Raw genomic sequence first — 18,547 nt, 5'->3', positions numbered from 1 at the left:
ACAGCTTTACAGTTGTTCTGAAGGAGAACCTCAGGGTGCTTTTGTTATGTTGTTCCAAATTTCACCTGCATAAAGTTTCTCTAGTAGGATAACATGGAGATCCTACATGATTCATGAATTGGAAGGGGCAGTCATCTAACACAAAGAAACTTATTCTAATATAAACGTTCCGTTGCTCTGACACCTGATTACGAGTAGAGAGTTTTGCTGTAGTCAAGAAAAAAGAAATGTATTAACTCTATCTGTATAAAAGATTGCATGTTCATAATTACAGCGTTATTAAGCAATTCTGGTATTAAAAACTATTAACTAGATAGATTGATAATTCTTTGTGTTAAAACCAAGATAATAGCTAATTTCTACTTGTGAAAAGTTAAATTATCCAAAAAAAAGTATCATATCCAGCTTAAAAGAAATGAAATCCTTCAAATGGAGTTCTCACAAAAGGAAATCATTTTAATATGTGAACACATGAATGTACTGAAATACGTAAGTAGGAGGAAGGTAGATATCAAGAGAGTGATAATGAAATAACTATTAGTGGTGTGGTAAAGAATGTCTCGCCACTGAATCAGGAAGAATTGAAATGGTAGAGTAATAGGATAGTGTTGTTTAAATTGCATGAGCCTACCTCTTCCTTTTTAATCACGAAAAAAAAAAAGTTTAGAAACCATATTTATAAGTAAGAGGGGCAAAAATACATTTACCCAGCCTTTCAAGAAAAACTGTCATATTCAAACAAACGGTTATTTAGCAGAATTATATTTTTCTTGAGCGAAGCATATGTTTCTTGAATAATTCTCCTCAAAATCAAAATGTAGATAAAAAGGTAATACATATATCACCATTTTTTATCAGATGATAATGCTTTAATTTGGGAGAACAAAATATTTTTAAGATGGCGACAGCTAGAGTCCTTAATCTTATTAATATGATGTCTAGACTTGATGTCAGTAATAAGGAATGCAGAACCAAGATTTCAGTAATGCCTATATCCCAAAACAATGGACCTCCTCTGAACCTTTTATTTTCTGTTATAATGGAAATGATGTCCATCATTGGCAAATGTAACAGGAAACCAAGGTCAAAAACAGTAAAAAGTATTTTCTGCTCAAATCATTGTTCGCTAAATAAAAAAAATATTTACATTTCATGCACAGGTTTAATTTTATAATGCATTATTTTGATGAACAGTGAAAATTGAAATTGACAATTCGTACCCACTGTGATGGACCAGGTATGTAAGTCTGGTGTTCTTGATATCTTGCCCAGAGACTCTTTGGTCTGATACAATACTGCCGGGGAGGACTGGGTCCTTAATCCTTGCTGCAAAGAGATTATCCAACCTCAAGGATCAAAACAAAACTGGAGAGACACTGAATGCTATAAGTTCTAGTTTAGTCATTTACATTTGTGTCTTAGGAATTACGATATTTAGGGGTATTTAGGGATTTACATACATCCTTATAAGATTGTGGTGATTTATCTTTAGAACTCTAGTTTCATCATCTATATAGAATTCCAAAAATGTCAGAGGTGTCATCTTGCTAAGACATATTTCTGATTCAGTTATTACTAAGAGGAAGAAATATAATTAGAGTTTTAGATATGCCAATCCCTTAAAAGACAAAGGAATTTAATCATGTTCAAAATAATCAATTCCTACAATCTTCAAATTCCCTCATCTATGATTTTATTGTTTTTACTCTCACTAGTTGTAGCACTTTGTGTTCAAGCAAATATGAAATCTGAAAGCACCATTATCATGATGTCAACAATGTTCTTCCCTCAAATTTAGGTACTATTTTTATATTGGTTAAATTGATTTTTCTCCTAGAAATGGTACCCGGTATCTAAGACGATGGCTGAGAAAGCAGCATGGGAATATGCAGAAAAGCACAACTTGGATGTGGTGACCATCAACCCATCCACATGCCTTGGTCCCCTCTTGCAGCCTGGTCTCAATGCTAGCTCTGCTGTCCTCCAACAGCTCTTGCAAGGTTCATGTAATTAACATTTAAATTATAACTCTCTGTTACATGCATACGTAGATTTTGGTCATGTTATTTCATTGAACAGGGTCAAAAGACACTCAGGAGTATCACTGGCTAGGCTGTGTGCATGTGTGGGATGTTGCTGCTGCTCAGATCTTGCTCTTAGAGACACCCAATGCATCTGGGAGGTACCTATGCACAAATGGAATATATCAATTCAAGGACTTTGCCGAAACTGTTGCTAAGTTGTGCCCTGGGTACAATGTGCAAAGGTAACTAGCTATGACTAGCTTCTCTGTCTGAAACCACAATATCTCCCATTGATGCAGTAGGTATTTGAAAATATGAAAAGGTCAAATTATGGTATTCTAATGCAGGAAGATTGCAAATCCTCACTGGCTACTTGATCCTAATTGAATTTAGTTCCTAATTTGTGTTTTAAAATTATTAAATAGATCTGCATCATTATAGTAATTCATAATTTTTACATGAAAATGGTACATTGGTTGGCATGATTGTCCTTATCGTGTGGGGCAAATGAATCTTACCCCACTTTAATTCCTTTTATCTCTTTTTTTTTTTTTTAAAAAAAAGGCTTATCATGCTCTCATAGCAGCAAGCCTGGAGCTACTAATAACCTGCTATGGTAGCGCAGCAGCAATTCCTAGGGGGTTTGTGAAAATGGAGAGATGGTATTCTTTTCCTCTGTCTGGTCTGATAAGAACTTTCCAGTAAGAAGATTATAATCTTATGTAAGATTGGGGATCATTTTGGAATTACAATATACTGAAAGAATGTGGACTTGGATAGCTTTGGCCAGTATAAGTGTAAGGTCCAGTTATCCATATCTACTTGTGAAGACATTGGCTGGAACCCTTCGGTGGCAAGCAATAGTAATATTGCTCTATTATGAGCTGGGTGTCACAAGGTTGAAACACAGAAATAGCCTCTCCACAAGCAGGGGTAAAATTGCATACATCTGACCCTTCTCAGACATGCAGTGGTGGGGCCTCGTGCACTGGGGATGTCCCTATGGTGGCAAGCAAAAAATTCTGCTTAGCATATCTGTCACCTCCTTGCCCCTCCATGATTGTCCATGTTTTTAGCCAGAATGGTGGACATCCTTTCTGAACTTCGGTTAGTTCTTGGGGTTAAAGAAAGCAAGTGGCAGATAGGGGTGACATTCTTCTTCGATGGGGCCATAGTTAGTTATATCTGTGATAATAAAGACATCTTTGTTTTGCTTAGCCGTTGCACATGGTCCATAAGCTTCTTTTTCGCCATTTATTGTCTATTTTTTGACAATAGTGTGAATGTACAAATTTTGAGTTTCGCAGATTTGTCATCTATGCTAGTATCTTGAAAGGTTTGTATTGCAAGCCTTGACCAATGGTGTTATAAAAATATATAATAGCCAGAATAAATTAAAGCTCTGACTTTATTAAATCTTTAATTTGTTGAAGATTAGATCAACCACAACTTCCCAGTTATCCATTTGACATACTAGTTTCTATTGATGTTTCAAATCATTTAATTCCATTTTTGTGGAAGTAGTTTATGAAGTATATATGGGCAAACATTATGACCTATATATGTAAATACTAGCAATTACATACTACTCAATATTGCATTTATTTCACAAAGAAGCACTCTCAAAGTATTAGGAATAACATGCTCCATATTTCTTGATTTTTTTTTTTTTTAAAAACTAAATATTCAGTTAAGTAGGATGCAAAATGTTGGTGGCTTGTCGTGGTCATGTTAAATTCTTAAAATTTGCAACTATAGCAATGTTTGCCAACTGGAAATTGTCTATATGAAGAGAATTGAAATGAATCCTACGCTTGCTTATTTATTCATTTTGAGGATGACCATAAGCTTTGATTGCAAATGTCATGTTGAAGTCAAATTTCTTTTTTGTTGCATAACGAGATCTCATTGTTGCACTTCAACATGTGGCCACTTATCCTGCCTGGTCAGGTAAGCACTAGGATTTTCAGCCTTGACTTTAGACAGTGAAATCCTTCTGATCTCATCCCAAGTTATTGGTTTTTCCTTCTATGTTTCAGCTTTTATAAATCCAAAATGAGAAGCTGCAGCGATAAGAGCGGTTGCAGCTGACATTATTTTAATTAGATCTCACATTGGAATTTTACCCACATCAACGTTTAAGGATGATATGCATCATTTATCTTCTCTTACACAATTATATATTTTGTATCCTGAACTGGCATATAATTGCCTCTGTTCTTTCTTGCTCATGCTTTATCAAGATTTCTTGCAGTACTCTTTTTTAATGATCGATCGAGATCTTAAATTGAGTCCGATGCTTGTTTTTGTCCCTTACAATTTGCTTACAAACAACTGGATCCACCCTACTGTGATCTGGCAACTTATGCGCATGAACTTGGGTTCATGTTTTATCCAAGAGCCAGCTTGTCCTGTCCACAGTGCAATGTATGCAGCCTCTAAGATATGTTCTAGATTGTCTTGAATCTGGATTGTTTATCCTTCCATGCTTCAGATAATTTTATACTTTCCACTCAGGAAGCATTACCATCAGTTTGCATTATTTAGTATTTCTTTATGCCAGTTGCTGACACCGTTGTTCAACAGTTTTACTGAAGAAACTCAACCGGGACTTGTGGCATGCAAAGATGCAGCAAAGAAGCTGATTGATCTCGGCCTGGTCTTCACACCAATAGAAGAGGCAATCAAAGACGCTGAGGCAAGCCTGAAAGCCAAAGGCTTCCTGGTTCAGCATCAGCTACAAATTTAATATAAGTCATCTCTATATTAAGATTGATATTCACTATGTTTATCCGCTAATAAATGTTGTAAATGTCCAATAAGTCCTTTTCTTTGTAATATTTTTTTTTCATTATGTCTCTAACCTTTATGTAAGATCTGGTACCTTCTCCATAAATTCTTTTTCACTAAACAGTGAAATCCTTTTCTGTGCAATGGAGATATATTCCATGTTTCATATGCTGCGGAATGCCATAAATGTTCTATAAAGTAGGGTGGTCACTCTCTCAGTTCAGCTTTCAATCTTTCAACTGTTTGGGCATCTTAGATCACCAGTCCCATTAAAGCTCAATGTAATAGCTTCAGAAGTAAAAGCTTCCAAAGAGTACTGAACTTGGCATCCACTTTCTGGTTATCCTTTTACCAATCACTTCCCCACAAGAAACCACATATTAAAAGAAATGCAAGGTAGATCCCATCATCAAAGCCCTCCAGCATATTTTAAGCGATGAGGTATTGGGTATGGTGATCAGTGAAGGAAACACGTGGCCCCACGGCACGTTCCGATCGAATGAGCTGTGGGGTCCGATGATCGTGGGGCCCTGTCTGACATGGCAGCCTCGGAAGCCACTATGTGGTAGGGTCATATGCCTGTTCTGAGGTGGCTTTGTGCCCCTCAAAGCAGGCAGAAGTCTAAAAAAACATCAGCTATGCCCTTAGTTCATCTTCCTTCTGCTCTCCATCTCATTCTTTTCTTCCAGTTCTCATCAACATCATGTGCTTCTACCCTCCTCTTCTTTAAAGAAAAGAATCTTTCTTTAATGTGTGAGTGAGAGGGAGAGCACGTGCAGGTCCAATCATGGAGGTTCTTCTACTGGCATTGCATGTGATCCAATCACTGCAAGCCCACTCCCATCCCCTTCTTTGCCTCCACCTCTTCCTTTCAAATTCTCCATATATCAACCACCCTCTTCCTTAACCCTCTTAAAGCAAATGACACAATGAGCACTTCCTCAACTACTACCACTACAGCTTCTGGCTCTTGGTAACAATCTAGCACTCTTTCCTTTTAAGATTTACTGGTCCTTTGTGCTCTATATTCTTACATTTCTCTTCTTCTGTATTGCTGCTTGCTTTGTTTGCAGGTCTGTTAGTGAGGATTCATTGAGAAGGTATGTATCATTTGCAAGCGAGAGCTGCATTCAAGAGCTGCTATCTGCGTCGGACTCGAGCAGGACTGAAGGTGGGGATGGATGGAAAGTGTTGGCATTTGAAAATGGTGTCGAGATATCGAAGCGTTGCTCGGGCTCGCCGCATGTCTTCCGTAGCCGGTGGCTGCTTCGTTCGGTCTCGTCGCAACAGTTCATCACCGTCGCCAATGCCATCGATGCTGCTAAGGTGATTTACAGACTTGGTTGTCGTTTCTAATGCTTTTTATGAATTGAAACACTTCTCTGGTCTTTTTCCTCACTTTTCTTACTATCTTTTGATGCTTTAAAGGTGAAAAAAAAAAAAAAAGGAAAGGTAAACTTCTAGCAATCTAATTTACCATGGACGCTACTTTAGAAGTCGTTATGATATAGGATTTGAGCCGTACAACGTCATAAAGTTTTGAGCAGTTGGATACCACCCAAGATTTGATGCCATTCAACTACAAAAATTTGTTGATAGCGTGCTTCTTGTCAGCCAAACGACATTATATGAACCGGAGGATGACAGCAGCAACAAAAACTATAGAAGGAAGGGCAACAAAATCATTTACTACTTTGGAAATTGGTGCCGGAAATGATAAAAGGAAAGGAGAAGCACTGTTTTTGAGAAGAAAAATAGGAGAAACACCTTCGAATCAACGAACAGCGCTTCTTGGACTCTTGGCATGGGACACGTGGCAATACTCTGCTTGTCATGCCGCATCCAGGAATACTAGTAAGTGTAGGAACATGAAGGGTCACATGTGGACTCGCATATGCTTTGCCAGAAAAAATAAAAATCCAAGCAGATACTTGGCAGATGAGAAACAAAATGGATACATAAATATGGATGTTTATGTTCTAGACGATGGTGGATAAGTGATTTCTCTGTGTTTTTTTAATTAATTGTAGTGTTTCCTATATTTCAGAAGCTATTTTCTGTCCCTTCTGTTGTTGACTTCTGATAGATTAATTAGCTTGTATTGGTTGGTCTTTTTCTTGTCTTATTTCCCTTCCTTTCTCCTAATGCACTATTATCTCCTTGTATCATATATATACTATCTTGTGTTGCAAGTTTCTGACTGTTTCCTCCTTTTCTTTTTCTTTTGTTTTTTTTTTAAAGCTGCCTCCATCTTTTTACGGATTCCAAAATTACACTTAGCCTAAACTATCTTCTTGCTTACCATATTACCGTTTAGAATCATCACTAGCATACTGCTTCCGGTCACTGAAACATATAGTAGTTTAAAACAACAATATGAATATTCACGTTATTGTTAAGTTGTTAGACTCAAATGAAAAATGGTTCGACATTTCAACTCAAACATGCTTGTTATATTCATAACTTTTTCTTTTTCGAATGTAACTGCATTCTAAAATTCTAATTTATCAGTGGAGAAATTTATATAAAACGTATTTATTCATCCAAGTTGGCAGTTGCTAGGAGTATTTACATTAACATTAGGGCTATATTTCTGTACCAGCAATGGGATCCTGATCTAGTGGAAGCTAAATATATAAAGGACCTTAGCGATAATCTCAGCATTATTCGCCTAAGGTTCGGTGATGCCTCGAAACCACTCTTCAAGAACAGAGAATTTATAGTTTACGAGCGACGCGAGACCATGGATGATGGAACTCTTGTAAGTATACTCTTAAAACTTCCCAATGCTGAAACCAATGTTCTTCCTGATTGGCTTGCTCAATGTAAGTAAATAAGAAACTTGTTGGTTTTGGTTTAGGTGGTTGCTGTGGCATCTCTACCGAAGGAGATTGCTGCAGGATTGCAGCCTAAGAAGAACAACTCCATTCGAGGGCTATTGCTGCAGTCTGGATGGGTGGTTGAGAAGCTTGAGGATGACTCTTGCATGGTGACTTACGTTGTTCAGGTAATAATTATTTTTAAAGTATTTTTAATGCAACTAAGTGTTTTCTAAGAAACTGATTGGTTAACAAAACTGATGTGAAAGGCTCGAAATGGGAAACATCCAAAAATACGAAAAAAACTGTATGTAAGAAATAAGCATATGGATTTTAGTGGCTTAGGATTTGGGAATTAGAATTTTGAATAGAACCTCACAAGTTAAAACGGGTCTATAATTTACAGCCTACCGTCTATCAGGTTTAGTTGGGGTGCAATCCCACTGGGCCACTTTTGCATTTAGCATATATTCACAAGAATCATACTATCACTTTTTAAATGTCATGTAACAGTTTAACCTTGCAGACAACTTATATGACATATTATGACAAAATTATGCATTTTGCTGTTAGCATACGTGGGTGTTTCAGAAAAATTGCAGCATTTGATGTTCCCGTAGGTCAATCTACTTGGTCCGGTTGGATCACAAAACCTGCATCACAAATAGGGTTAGACTTGTCGAGCTCGGCCCTATTGAATTTTATTTGGCTGGACTATATTCCAAAGTAGTTTAAGTTTGAAGTACTTCAATGTCTTTGGATCAAGTCAGATCTCTCTGAAACTATTCATCATGGGTCAGATCCAGGAGAGACCTGACTCCAGCTGCAATAATCACATTTCCCAGTTCCATTCCAAGTTTTATTTTGTTAATCTTATCAGGACTGCCTTATGATGTTGATGAGGAGCTACTTCTCCTTCTAGTTTATGGAGAAAGAAGTCTCATCTTTTTTATTTTTGGTTGTTGTCATCTTGCAGTTAGATCCGGCTGGATGGTTGCCCAAATGTTTTGTAAACAGACTCAACACGAAGCTGGTTATGATCATCGAAAATCTTCAAAAATTAGCTCAAACATGTCCTATGAATGATGCAATGTGAGTACATTACTAGAGAAGAGAAAAAAAGGTGCAAAATAATATGTATGTAACTAAATATACATATAAGATGGTAATGAAAACAGCCTATTTCTTTGTCTCATACTTGTATTTTACCCTTTTTATCATCCAAGAATGAATCAATGATGTACAGAGGTTATTCTGAAAGAAATTCTCATCCTCAGCTGCTATCTAAAATATACTTTCCATATATGATGATGACTCTCACTTTTGAAGTTATCACAATGGTGTTTTTTCTCTCCTTTTAGGCCGTGTCTCTCTTCCCCTAAACCATCCCAACCCTAGTTCCTCAGATATCTCAACTAGGTTCTGATATTTCAGGAAACTACCTTGGTTGTTGGTCCTACAATGCCTTCTTGAAGTTGTTGATTTTGGATGCCTGTAATTTCAACATCATTCTGCAGTACCATGGTGCTCAAATACAAAGGCCGGAGATGATCGATGGCACAGTAAACTTCAACATTCCTATCCGGAATCATGCTACCTGAGAAATTTGTCTTGCTGCAAACCCTGCAACCAAATATTTGCATGTCAGAAAAATCAACTATTACACGAACGATACAGGAAATAAGACAAGGACCTGCCAAAAGGTGCAACCTTTTTACCTACCATTTCAAAATTATGCTCAACTTTCTTAGAGTGAGGAGTCGTGGAAACCTTATTTGGCTCGAAAAAAAGGGGAGAAGGGGTGTTTATGTAGGCCAAAAAGATAATACCTTTACACCAAGTCCATTGAAACAATAAACAAAACATGTTCCAGTCCCACATTGCATATTTCAAAACAATTTGGTTGTTGGCATGCATATTCTGAAAAGGAATTTGGATTCCTTGTTGCACATTCCGGACTGATTTCCCATTATTCTGAGATAACAGAATTCACTACATTGGAAAGTGAAAAAGAAATTCCATCAATACAAAACCCTTGGGCCACCTTTGCCACTGGCTGAATTAGTTGGTGTATTTTGATATAACACTCAAGCCAAGTTTCTCAGACCACTACAACAATCAGACTGTACACCAAAAACTCATAAATGTTTATACAACCAGTCCCCGGAAACAAAGTTTTTTCATATAATGGTGGAAGGAATAATACCGAAAATAAAACACCTCACCACTGCTGAAGCCAATGATGGCATCAATAATACAAAAGGGGTAAAATGCTGTGTATCAGTTTGGCTTGACGACTCCAGACTGAATGATAGCCTGACGACATTTGACCTCTACTAAAGGACCATCAGCTCATCTTATAAGCCCAACCATGCTCATTCAGATACACTTGCACAGCTTGCTTGATGGCCAGATTTGGTACCAATTGGTGTTGTTCAAGTGGCTCTCTTGTGAGTGGGTCAAACTTGCCTACCTACACTCGAGGCTTACGATGCATAAATATGCAGAAGGCGATAACATAGACAATGGCAAATTTACAACAAGAAAGAATGAAATACCTGCTTAAGATGTTCAAGAAGCACTGCCCTTTCATAGGTAACACCACTTGGTGTGATAACAGGATCCCGGAAGATATCAAGTGTAATCTTACAGCACAGGTAGTCAGGCACCTATAATATTGAGCATAGCAAATATTATTTGTCCAAAGGATGATCCATATGTAGGGATCATGAGAGTGAGTTCTCACCTGTGTCGGTGTGTCTAATAGTGCAGCTTTACTAAACACCTCCTTTAGCAGTTCAAGTTGTGCAGAGTGATCATTTGCAGCATCTTCAGAGGCATCTTCAGCTAGGGAATCACCCAGAAAATGATACTCTGCCAAAGCTTTCTCACAGGTTTCCCTGATTTGTCAGCACATGTTTTGGTGAGATCAAGTCTATTATAGGTCTTGATGTCTGCATTGCCTCATAAAATAAAGATAAGAAATGGAAATATGGAAACAGCCAATGATAAGATGTCACCTACTTCAAATTTTGCAGCCTCCATGAACGCTTGCTGGATGAATGTTCCCATTCCATGTATTTTGCTTTGGCAAGACTCTGCCAAATCTCCTCCACCATACAGCCCACAGGGTTTGTCCCTCTCCCAAGATCAAAAGCCTGTTTTAGTGGGTTTAGGGATGAGTTACTTAAGATTCAAGAGTAGCTCAAACATAACTGAAATATGATACCACAGCACGCATTTAAGTTGAAGTTAGGATGGCACAACATGATTAGAACAAAACTAAACCCAACAGGACTTTGTGCACGAATATGCTGTCTCAGATTGATAATTGGTCAATTTTAATGCAAAAAGATCAGAGTGTTAGTATGATTTTATAATGGCATGATACAAAAGGATTACACTTTTGTTATCCTACAATAATAAATCCCATATCACAAAGCAGCAGTGACTATTAACCTTAATCCACCCATCAGGCATCTCACCAGCCATTTCTCCAAGTGACAATAGAAAAAATTTCCAATAAATTTTAATGGTAAATATGAGATTTTTTTTTCCAAAAAAAGCAATTATTTACTGTGATCAAGTGTGAAGCATCGTCACAATACAGTAAATGGATCAACACAATACAGACACACTAATATGGCATATCTTGTTTCTTTTAAAAAGGAACAATATTTAGGGGAAGGACAAAAAGTAACATATATTTTCTAATATATCTAATAACCGGTAATACATTATGAACATATTTTTTTTCAGTTTCTTACTACAGATATAGGTTTCTCCACTTATTTCAGAAAGATGCTCTTTCTTGTCATATGTGATATCATTTAAAAAGTATGAATATGCAGCACGATTTAAATCAGTAATCAATATCTATAAGATATAGATATGGCTATTCTAAGGTAGCATCGATACTTCAAATTCATCATCACAGGTACATGAAGAACAAAAAAAAAAAGCTTACAAAACCCTATATATGAAGCCAACTTGATTGTTGGGCCAAACAAAAGAAGAAAAAATTATATGAACTTGACTTAATAATGTGATATAAATGCAGAATGAAGAGAGGATGGACTACAGTGGTTATTACAAGTACCAACCTTCTCCAATTCTTTGACTCCCCCAGCATATTCTTGCCTTTCTAGTAATGCAAGCCCTAGCATATAGTGAGCCTTCAAATTTAACAGAAAATTATGGTCAGCTATGTACACAAGGTATAGCAAATCTTCTAAACAAATCAGGACATAAATATGGGAAAAGAAATTGCATTAGCATGCAAGAAACAACATTCTATCATATTCATTAAGTTGGAAATCGCAAATATAGGTGACAACAAATTGTGGTTCTATGGTTGTTGAAAAGACATGGCAGATGCTACATCGCAATGTTTGCCATAGCCGAGGCACAAAAACAGTAAAGGGAACAAGGAGGAACTATACCTCATCCAGAGATTTGGATCAGACCATGATATGGTATGATACTGTTAAAGCACAGGACTGTTAGAGAACTGTACTGACTGATGATATGCAGAGATTTGGATCCGACCATAATATGGTACAATACTGTTAAAGCATAGACCTGTTACAGAACTGTTCTGATGTATGATATGCAAAGTTACATTATTACTCATTTATTTCAATATTTCAAGATTTTAGCAATTTTCTTGTTCTTCATTTGATTAAAGTGCAAGTAACAGAATGGTTCTGCTTGATTAGGGCCGTTACGGACCAGCTCGGCTCATATACCAAACCAAACCTTGGTATTGTACTAGTACCTTACCTTTGCAGTAAGGTAGGGTCAATGCAGGGTGGTACAGGAGACCTTAACAGATCCGATTTACATTTAAGCAAAATAGGCAATCACTAAGCACAATTACAATTAGTAGGGCAGCGATCAATGGGGAACACTCACTCCATGTAACAATATACAATTGCAAAAAGAAAAAAAAAGGGCCTGAAATCCAGCTTTAAAACATAAATTTAGCTTATCAACTAACATGCATATAAATAGTGAGGTTGCACCTACCTTAACAGAATCCTTGTCAAGTTCGAGAGCTTTTTTGCAATCCTCTTCAACTTTTGTCCACTCCCTAAAAGCAACATAGTGCAAAACCCATCAAAATAATGAATAGAAATTACCGAAAAAGGAGAACAAGATATTTATATTGCTTTTACACACTTCCGCTTCTGATAGCAGAGTGCCCGGTTTGTCCAATACACCACGATGTTTGGGCACAGAGTAATTGCCTGAAAACCCAAATAATTGAATGAAGAAACAACGAGATATCAAAGAAACAAAACAGGTTAGTAGGAATAAAGAAAGACAGAACTTTAGAAGGACTTTAGAAGAAGCAATTACATCAAGAATTCCATGTGGGGAGAAAAATAGTATATTAATAATCAAGACTAAAGTATCAGGAAGAAAAATGTCATTTGACTTATAAACTAACAGAATTCAAGGGTTTGATTCTATTTGAGGTGGAGAGTGAACCAAACAGAAGAAAAAGGAGGGCTCAAGACCATTAGAATCAAATCGAAAGACAGTAGTGGAATCAAGAAATTAATCATTAGAATTCTAGAAGAGAAAAGGAAAGAAGTGACAAAGGTTTACAGATACTCTGTGCAGGCATCGATGCATTTTTTCTTGAAGAAGGCATTGCCATCAAGCCTCCAAAACTTAGCTTTCTCGGTGGCACTTGCCGGCACCAATGCCATCACACCCCCCCCCCCCCCAAAAAAAAACCTTCTCCTTTCTCTCTTCCACTTGTCTTCTCCCTTCTAAAAGGTAGGAAAGGAGTGCAGAAGAGACCATCTATATTTCCCAACTTCCTTTTTCAGGGTTTTTGATTCTATCCTTCTTTTCTATTCTTGTTGAAACTTCCAAAGCAAAAAGGAATTAAGAATAGAGGGCCAGGGGAGAGTGGGGGAAGGGGCAGAGAGGCGTGTAGAAGGCCAAAGAATAAGGAAAATGAAAGTTAGGGTTTTAACTAGTACAATTAACAACAAATTGTGAACATTCCAAGGCTTCTAACATTAAAAACACTAGTATCGATGGCTGTGATTTCCTGTGTAAACATTGTCATTATTTATGCAATTTGGAACATACACTCCCACTTCTTTTGCAAGATCCACTTACCTCTTCTGACACTCCCATAGAGTATGAACTGAACAATATGTTCCTTGTGAAAATGGGAGTAGCTTTAAGATGGGGGAGTGTGATGGCACTATGGAGACACCACATGAAGCTAGTTTCAAGATCTAACATTATATATAGTATACCATACACCGTACTTTCAACATCTACAAAGTTTTCGCCCCATGCAGTGCATGTCAGAGGAGTATCGGCAGTTTGACTTATTTGATAAAAGATTTTTTTATTTTTATTTGATTATGTACCATGTAAATGCACGTCTACTTTTGCTGGTAAATCTCTCTTGCTCATCTATTACAATGGGAGGAAATTGAACCATGATGAGGTATATTTATTAGTATTGATAGTACATATGCAGGTGTGAGGTGTGGAGAGCAAATATGACCTGAATAACTAGGCAAAAATCATATACAGCATTTGCAGATCATACCAATGGGTTGATGTGTGCATATGCACACGCTAGCACTAGAACTAGCCAATGTTGATCCAAAGTAGGGGATATTTGGTGAGTTGTAAATCCTTCAACATACAATAAATATTAAATATTTTGATATTAATTTGTGTCCAGTGTTGAATAGAAACCATAAACAGAAACTGCTAAAGAGGAAAGTATTCATATCATGGATACCCATGATCCCATCAACCAATGCAATGATTATGGATCAGATTTTTTTTTCCTTAAATAGACTTTTTCAAAGTCTTTGTTGTGCTCCACTTGATGGTATGTACATGCACGCACACACACATATAGAGAAAGAGAGCAGTAGTAGGACATAGTTACTAAATAGATACTGCATTTACAAGGAGAATCACAACCAGTCTTTCTATAGCTTCACCTTAAACTCTTGCATTACATATATGGATAACTCTAACTCTTTCAAGAAGTGCATGTAGCATAAAATGCAATCTTAATAATGTAGATAAAAGTTTGTTTGCAATGCAGTTTAGCTTTTATGGCACTTTTACATTGCCCCTAGGAATTAATTAAATTAGATACTTATTACTTCCCAAAGGGCTCAGATGTCCTACAACTACAAGTAAAGACCAAAAACAATAAGCATGTACTTTATACCATAAATTAATAGATACAAGCAGCATGAATTAATGCTGAATATAACCCCATAAAACCTTCGAATTGTAAACAAATCACTTGCTCTTCTAAATATCCTGCAAAATTTTAACAAATACAGCTGTTTGTTTAAAATCTTCCAACTTTCATGAATATTCACTAGCTCTCTATTTGTTATAGAGCATGCATTTGAATGACTAGGGGTGGTGTAAGGCTAGCTAAACCTAAACTAGAAACAAGATATGAGTAATTATCAACATGACTAAGTGATTGTATCATCCCTACCCCCAACTCGCCCGACTCAACCAATTCCTAGACTCAGCCCTGACTCAATCAAGCCAGCCGAAATGATTTAGTGGCAGACTCGCCGGTTGGTAACAGAAGCCACTAGCCAAGTGAGACCCTCGCTCGAACTATTGGGATGATCAAGGTCCTCTGCACGCTCATAATGGGCGCAAAACCTTAGGATGGGTTGGCCACACACATGCGATGGCTAGTGCAGGTAGGTGGTAATGCCCAAGACCCCTTTTTCTCCCCCTTCTTCTTACTTCCTCCACCACTTAAATCTCTCCCAAATCTCTCAAAGCAAGGTCAGCAGTACCATCTTGAATCATCTGGTGCGGGGTGTACTAATTGTATCAAAGGTAGACCGGGATGGTTCTAGCCTTCACATCAAGAAACCAGCAAGGGAGAAGAGTGAGAAAGAAAGAAAGGAAGAGAGAGAGAGAGGGAGGGAGGGAGAGCGGAGGGAGGGGGGAGAGACTAGAGAGGGCTTTCAAATCCCTCTCTCCTCCATGGTGCTGGAACAGGGGCAGAGCTCTTGTTTTGAAACAAAATAGGGGCTTCGGCCTCTTTATTTTTTGTTCTTGAAACTTCTAAGTGAAGTTGGCAGCTATTGCTAGCTTCTTATTAATTTTTTTGAAATCTAAGTATTTTGAACATAATGTTGGTATGCATACTTCTATAAAAATTTTATTCTATGTTGACAAGGTATTTTATTCATAGATGGAAGTTTTTATACCATAGAAAATACTTTCTTTTACATGTATAGTATGCTTGATCCAACTAGAGGTAAAAGGTGACTTACTGAGTCCTAGCTTACCAATCTCTTTTCTATTTTTTTGGATTCTGAGTAGTAGTTTGGATGGTATTCATGGGCTAAGCAGAAAGAAATTAGGGTTTAGTTGAATTTCTATGTGTCTTGTTTAAATAAATGAACCAATAAGGCATTTGTAAGATTTTCATTGTTTCATGAGACTATTTGAATAATTTGAATTATTATGCTGAATTTAATGTTACTGCTGTTGTACAAATGGCTGAATTTTGATATATTAAATGTATGTAAAAGGGCAAGCCTTGCATATTCTATAGGGATAAAACCCTTTGAATGTGTGGCCGTCTGCCACGTACACAGCTCGTGCACTTGCGTTGAGGCATGACAATGATAGAAAATCACTAAATTTCTAGATATTTGTATATAAGTTACAAAAACAGAGGCTTTTGTACATGCGATATGATGAACTTTCTTGTCTCTGATCACTTTTCAAACAAATACTTTCATTCATTCAATCAATCACTATTATTTATCCTCATTGTCATTTACTTTTTCTTTTCGACTGTAGGTTTTTCCTTCATTTCCTTATTTAGAAGAAGCCTTGCAGCTTGCCCATGCTTTCTGGGACTCCAAGGGAAGGGTCATAAACTTTTGAATAGTCGTAGGGAGATTTAAAGGAAAGATTGCTCATTCAATAAAACATTAATGCACTAATTAATTCGTACATTAAAGCCAGAAGAAACCAATTTGGGTGCCCCAATCTCAACCCCTCCGGCCCCCACCTTGAATCCAGACTTGCCTATCCCCCTCTAGAATTGTCGCATCGACTATAGATTAGTTGGAATGGAACAACCTAGAGAGTGCAACTTCTATAACTACAGGCAGAAAACAAGAAACCAGGTTTGACACCATAAAGACTTAAAATGATAAAGTGTTGATTAACCTTCTGGGGAACAGCTGTTTCTATGTCTCCTGATCCAATTCCTAGAATACAGAATCATATGTTGAGAATTCATGCATTAATTTTTTTTTAAAAAAGGCACAAAAAAAAAAAATCAAGAAACAACGAAACATCAGAGAAATAGAACAAGGCAACAGGGAACAAATAAAGATAGAAACTTTAGAAGAACAAACAAGATCAAGAACTCGATTTGGAAAGAAACATAGCATCTGATGCTACAGACCGTGATTTGAATCGTCACGTTCCAAGAAACAAAGAGATTGACTCCCCTTGACTTGACCCAAGACCATCTAAGTCGAATCAAAACGCCGTTTGAGAGGAACCAAGAACTGAATCCCCAAAAACTGGCAGAGAGAAAGAAAGAAGCGGCTGGGGAATGGGAAATACCTCGGTGTAGGCGTCGATGGCGGCGCCGATGCGCTCCTTCTTGAAGGCGGCGTTGCCTTCGAGTTTCCGGAGCTCCGCTTGCTTGGCGACGCTCGCCGGCACCGGTCTCAGCTCCATCTCCCTTCTTCCTCTTCTCCTTCCTTCTCTCCTCTACTCGTTTCTCTTCTTCTCTTCTTCTCGGAGGAACAGTGGTCGAAATTTTGGGAGGTAGAACAGAATTGAGAAAAGAGGAGAAATGGAGAGGGAAAAGTGTTTCCTCTTCTCGCAATCGAGCGAGGACGGTTTTGCGTCACGTCCGGCGCATATAAATCGGAGATGGAGCACGTGCCATGCACGTGTTTGTTCAACAGAGCTGCCACCTTGATGAATGGCCACGATCCGCTATGATAGATTTCATTATATGATCCGCAATTTTTTTGTTTATTTTTTATGTTCTTTGTAATTTTTGGGCGAATAATATGAAGTATGTTTAAAAAAGAAATACATATAAATGAAAAGAGAAGCATGGATTTCATTCTTAAATTAAAAAAGGTGCAACCACATTAGGAGGTCTATCATGCAGCACACTCACAATAGTATTATCTATATATACACACACACACATACGTACACACACAATTTATGCGGAGTTCTTCGTTAGCTGCATGGACTTTGATATTAATATATTCAGATACCATTAAAGTTTATTATTTAATATTTATATTTATTAATGATGCTCATATTAATTTGCTCAATCACCATTAAAATTTATTATTTAAATTCAATAAAAATTAGCTACTGAATCCTTATGATTATTATGATATGTGATATTATAATATTATATTTTTTAAAGAATTAAAAAAATAAGAAAAATGCATTCCTCATGCATCATAAAAGACCCGTCTTAATAATATTGATATTAATGATAAGAATTTCTATATAGAGTCCGCTTGTGCAACATTCTATATTCACCAAATGAACAATGGTAATTTCTACTTGGCCATTATTAAAATTTACATAAATTGGAATATTGAAGCCTTCTATTTTTTAAGTTTTCCTGTCATATTGCACTTCAAGAACAATTGCAAAGAGAAGAAAAAAAATCATATTATGAATTTCGTGTAACACACCGGTTGTGTGCTAGTTTAACATATGTATTTAAAATAGATGTTCTACTTGTATAGAGCTCTTTATTCACCATATGGACATTCATATTAATAATATCAATAGAGCTTCTTATTTGAATAATATAACTAGTCCAAGATCCACATGTTGTATGGAGCTGGATGTATGAAAATAATTTTTAAGATA

General features: G+C 37.0%; 3 protein-coding genes across 6 annotated transcripts in view; 2 read left to right on the top strand and 1 right to left on the bottom strand.

The window, feature by feature from the left end:
• The window catches only part of LOC105038578 (cinnamoyl-CoA reductase 1), a 6,536-nt gene extending 1,601 nt beyond the window's left edge, over nucleotides 1-4,935 (top strand). The window contains exons 2-5 of one of the 3 annotated variants that reach the window (XR_012142258.1): nucleotides 1,838-2,000; nucleotides 2,080-2,266; nucleotides 4,430-4,518; nucleotides 4,611-4,642. Coding sequence is in view for 2 of the 3 variants with exons in the window: in XM_073260029.1 (XP_073116130.1) it covers nucleotides 1,838-2,000; nucleotides 2,080-2,266; nucleotides 4,426-4,518; nucleotides 4,611-4,773 (606 nt within the window). In the remaining variant the exon portion in view is untranslated. Of the gene's footprint in view, nucleotides 1-1,837; nucleotides 2,001-2,079; nucleotides 2,267-4,425; nucleotides 4,519-4,610 lie in introns of all 3 variants that reach the window. The other 2 variants (XM_073260029.1, XM_010914427.4) reach the window with 2 other exon arrangements.
• A 153-nt stretch (nucleotides 4,936-5,088) lies between these two features.
• LOC105038576 (uncharacterized) lies at nucleotides 5,089-8,896 on the top strand. Its single transcript, XM_010914422.3, has 5 exons — nucleotides 5,089-5,787; nucleotides 5,888-6,140; nucleotides 7,417-7,575; nucleotides 7,675-7,821; nucleotides 8,610-8,896. The coding sequence occupies exons 1-5, from the start codon at nucleotides 5,744-5,746 to the stop codon at nucleotides 8,727-8,729; spliced, it is 723 nt and encodes a 240-aa protein (XP_010912724.2). The 5' UTR covers nucleotides 5,089-5,743; the 3' UTR covers nucleotides 8,730-8,896.
• LOC105038577 (E3 ubiquitin-protein ligase CHIP) lies at nucleotides 8,770-17,530 on the bottom strand. Of its 2 annotated transcripts, none has more exons than XM_010914426.3 (8): nucleotides 17,258-17,530; nucleotides 12,815-12,882; nucleotides 12,662-12,725; nucleotides 11,737-11,808; nucleotides 10,658-10,791; nucleotides 10,380-10,533; nucleotides 10,192-10,302; nucleotides 8,770-9,256 (listed from the first exon to the last, which is right to left on the bottom strand). In XM_010914426.3, exons 1-8 carry the CDS (start codon nucleotides 17,372-17,374, stop codon nucleotides 9,227-9,229), a joined length of 750 nt encoding a protein of 249 aa, XP_010912728.2. In that variant the 5' UTR covers nucleotides 17,375-17,530; the 3' UTR covers nucleotides 8,770-9,226. The 2 variants fall into 2 exon arrangements, with proteins under 2 accessions (XP_010912728.2, XP_073116136.1); XM_073260035.1 differs by lacking the exon at nucleotides 8,770-9,256 and adding an exon at nucleotides 9,552-10,106.
• Between the last annotated feature and the right edge of the window lie 1,017 nt (nucleotides 17,531-18,547).

This window comes from Elaeis guineensis, chromosome 1 (assembly GCF_000442705.2).
Source record: "Elaeis guineensis isolate ETL-2024a chromosome 1, EG11, whole genome shotgun sequence".
In the NCBI taxonomy this organism is placed as follows: Eukaryota; Viridiplantae; Streptophyta; class Magnoliopsida; order Arecales; family Arecaceae; genus Elaeis; species Elaeis guineensis.
Note: the sequence above shows the minus strand (reverse complement) of the source record. Positions and strands in the feature narration are given on the sequence as shown.

Coding starts and splice junctions, on each gene's coding strand:
- LOC105038576 (XM_010914422.3), top strand. CDS start 5,744: ATGAGCACTTCCTCAACTACTACCACTACAGCTTCTGGCTCTTG. Junction 6,141..7,416: donor ATGCCATCGATGCTGCTAAG/GTGATTTACAGA, acceptor TTTCTGTACCAG/CAATGGGATCCTGATCTAGT. Junction 7,822..8,609: donor TGGTGACTTACGTTGTTCAG/GTAATAATTATT, acceptor GTCATCTTGCAG/TTAGATCCGGCTGGATGGTT.
- LOC105038577 (XM_073260035.1), bottom strand. CDS start 17,374: ATGGAGCTGAGACCGGTGCCGGCGAGCGTCGCCAAGCAAGCGGAGCTC. Junction 12,726..12,814: donor CTCTGCTATCAGAAGCGGAA/GTGTGTAAAAGC, acceptor TGTTGCTTTTAG/GGAGTGGACAAAAGTTGAAG. Junction 10,303..10,379: donor TATTAGACACACCGACACAG/GTGAGAACTCAC, acceptor TCAATATTATAG/GTGCCTGACTACCTGTGCTG.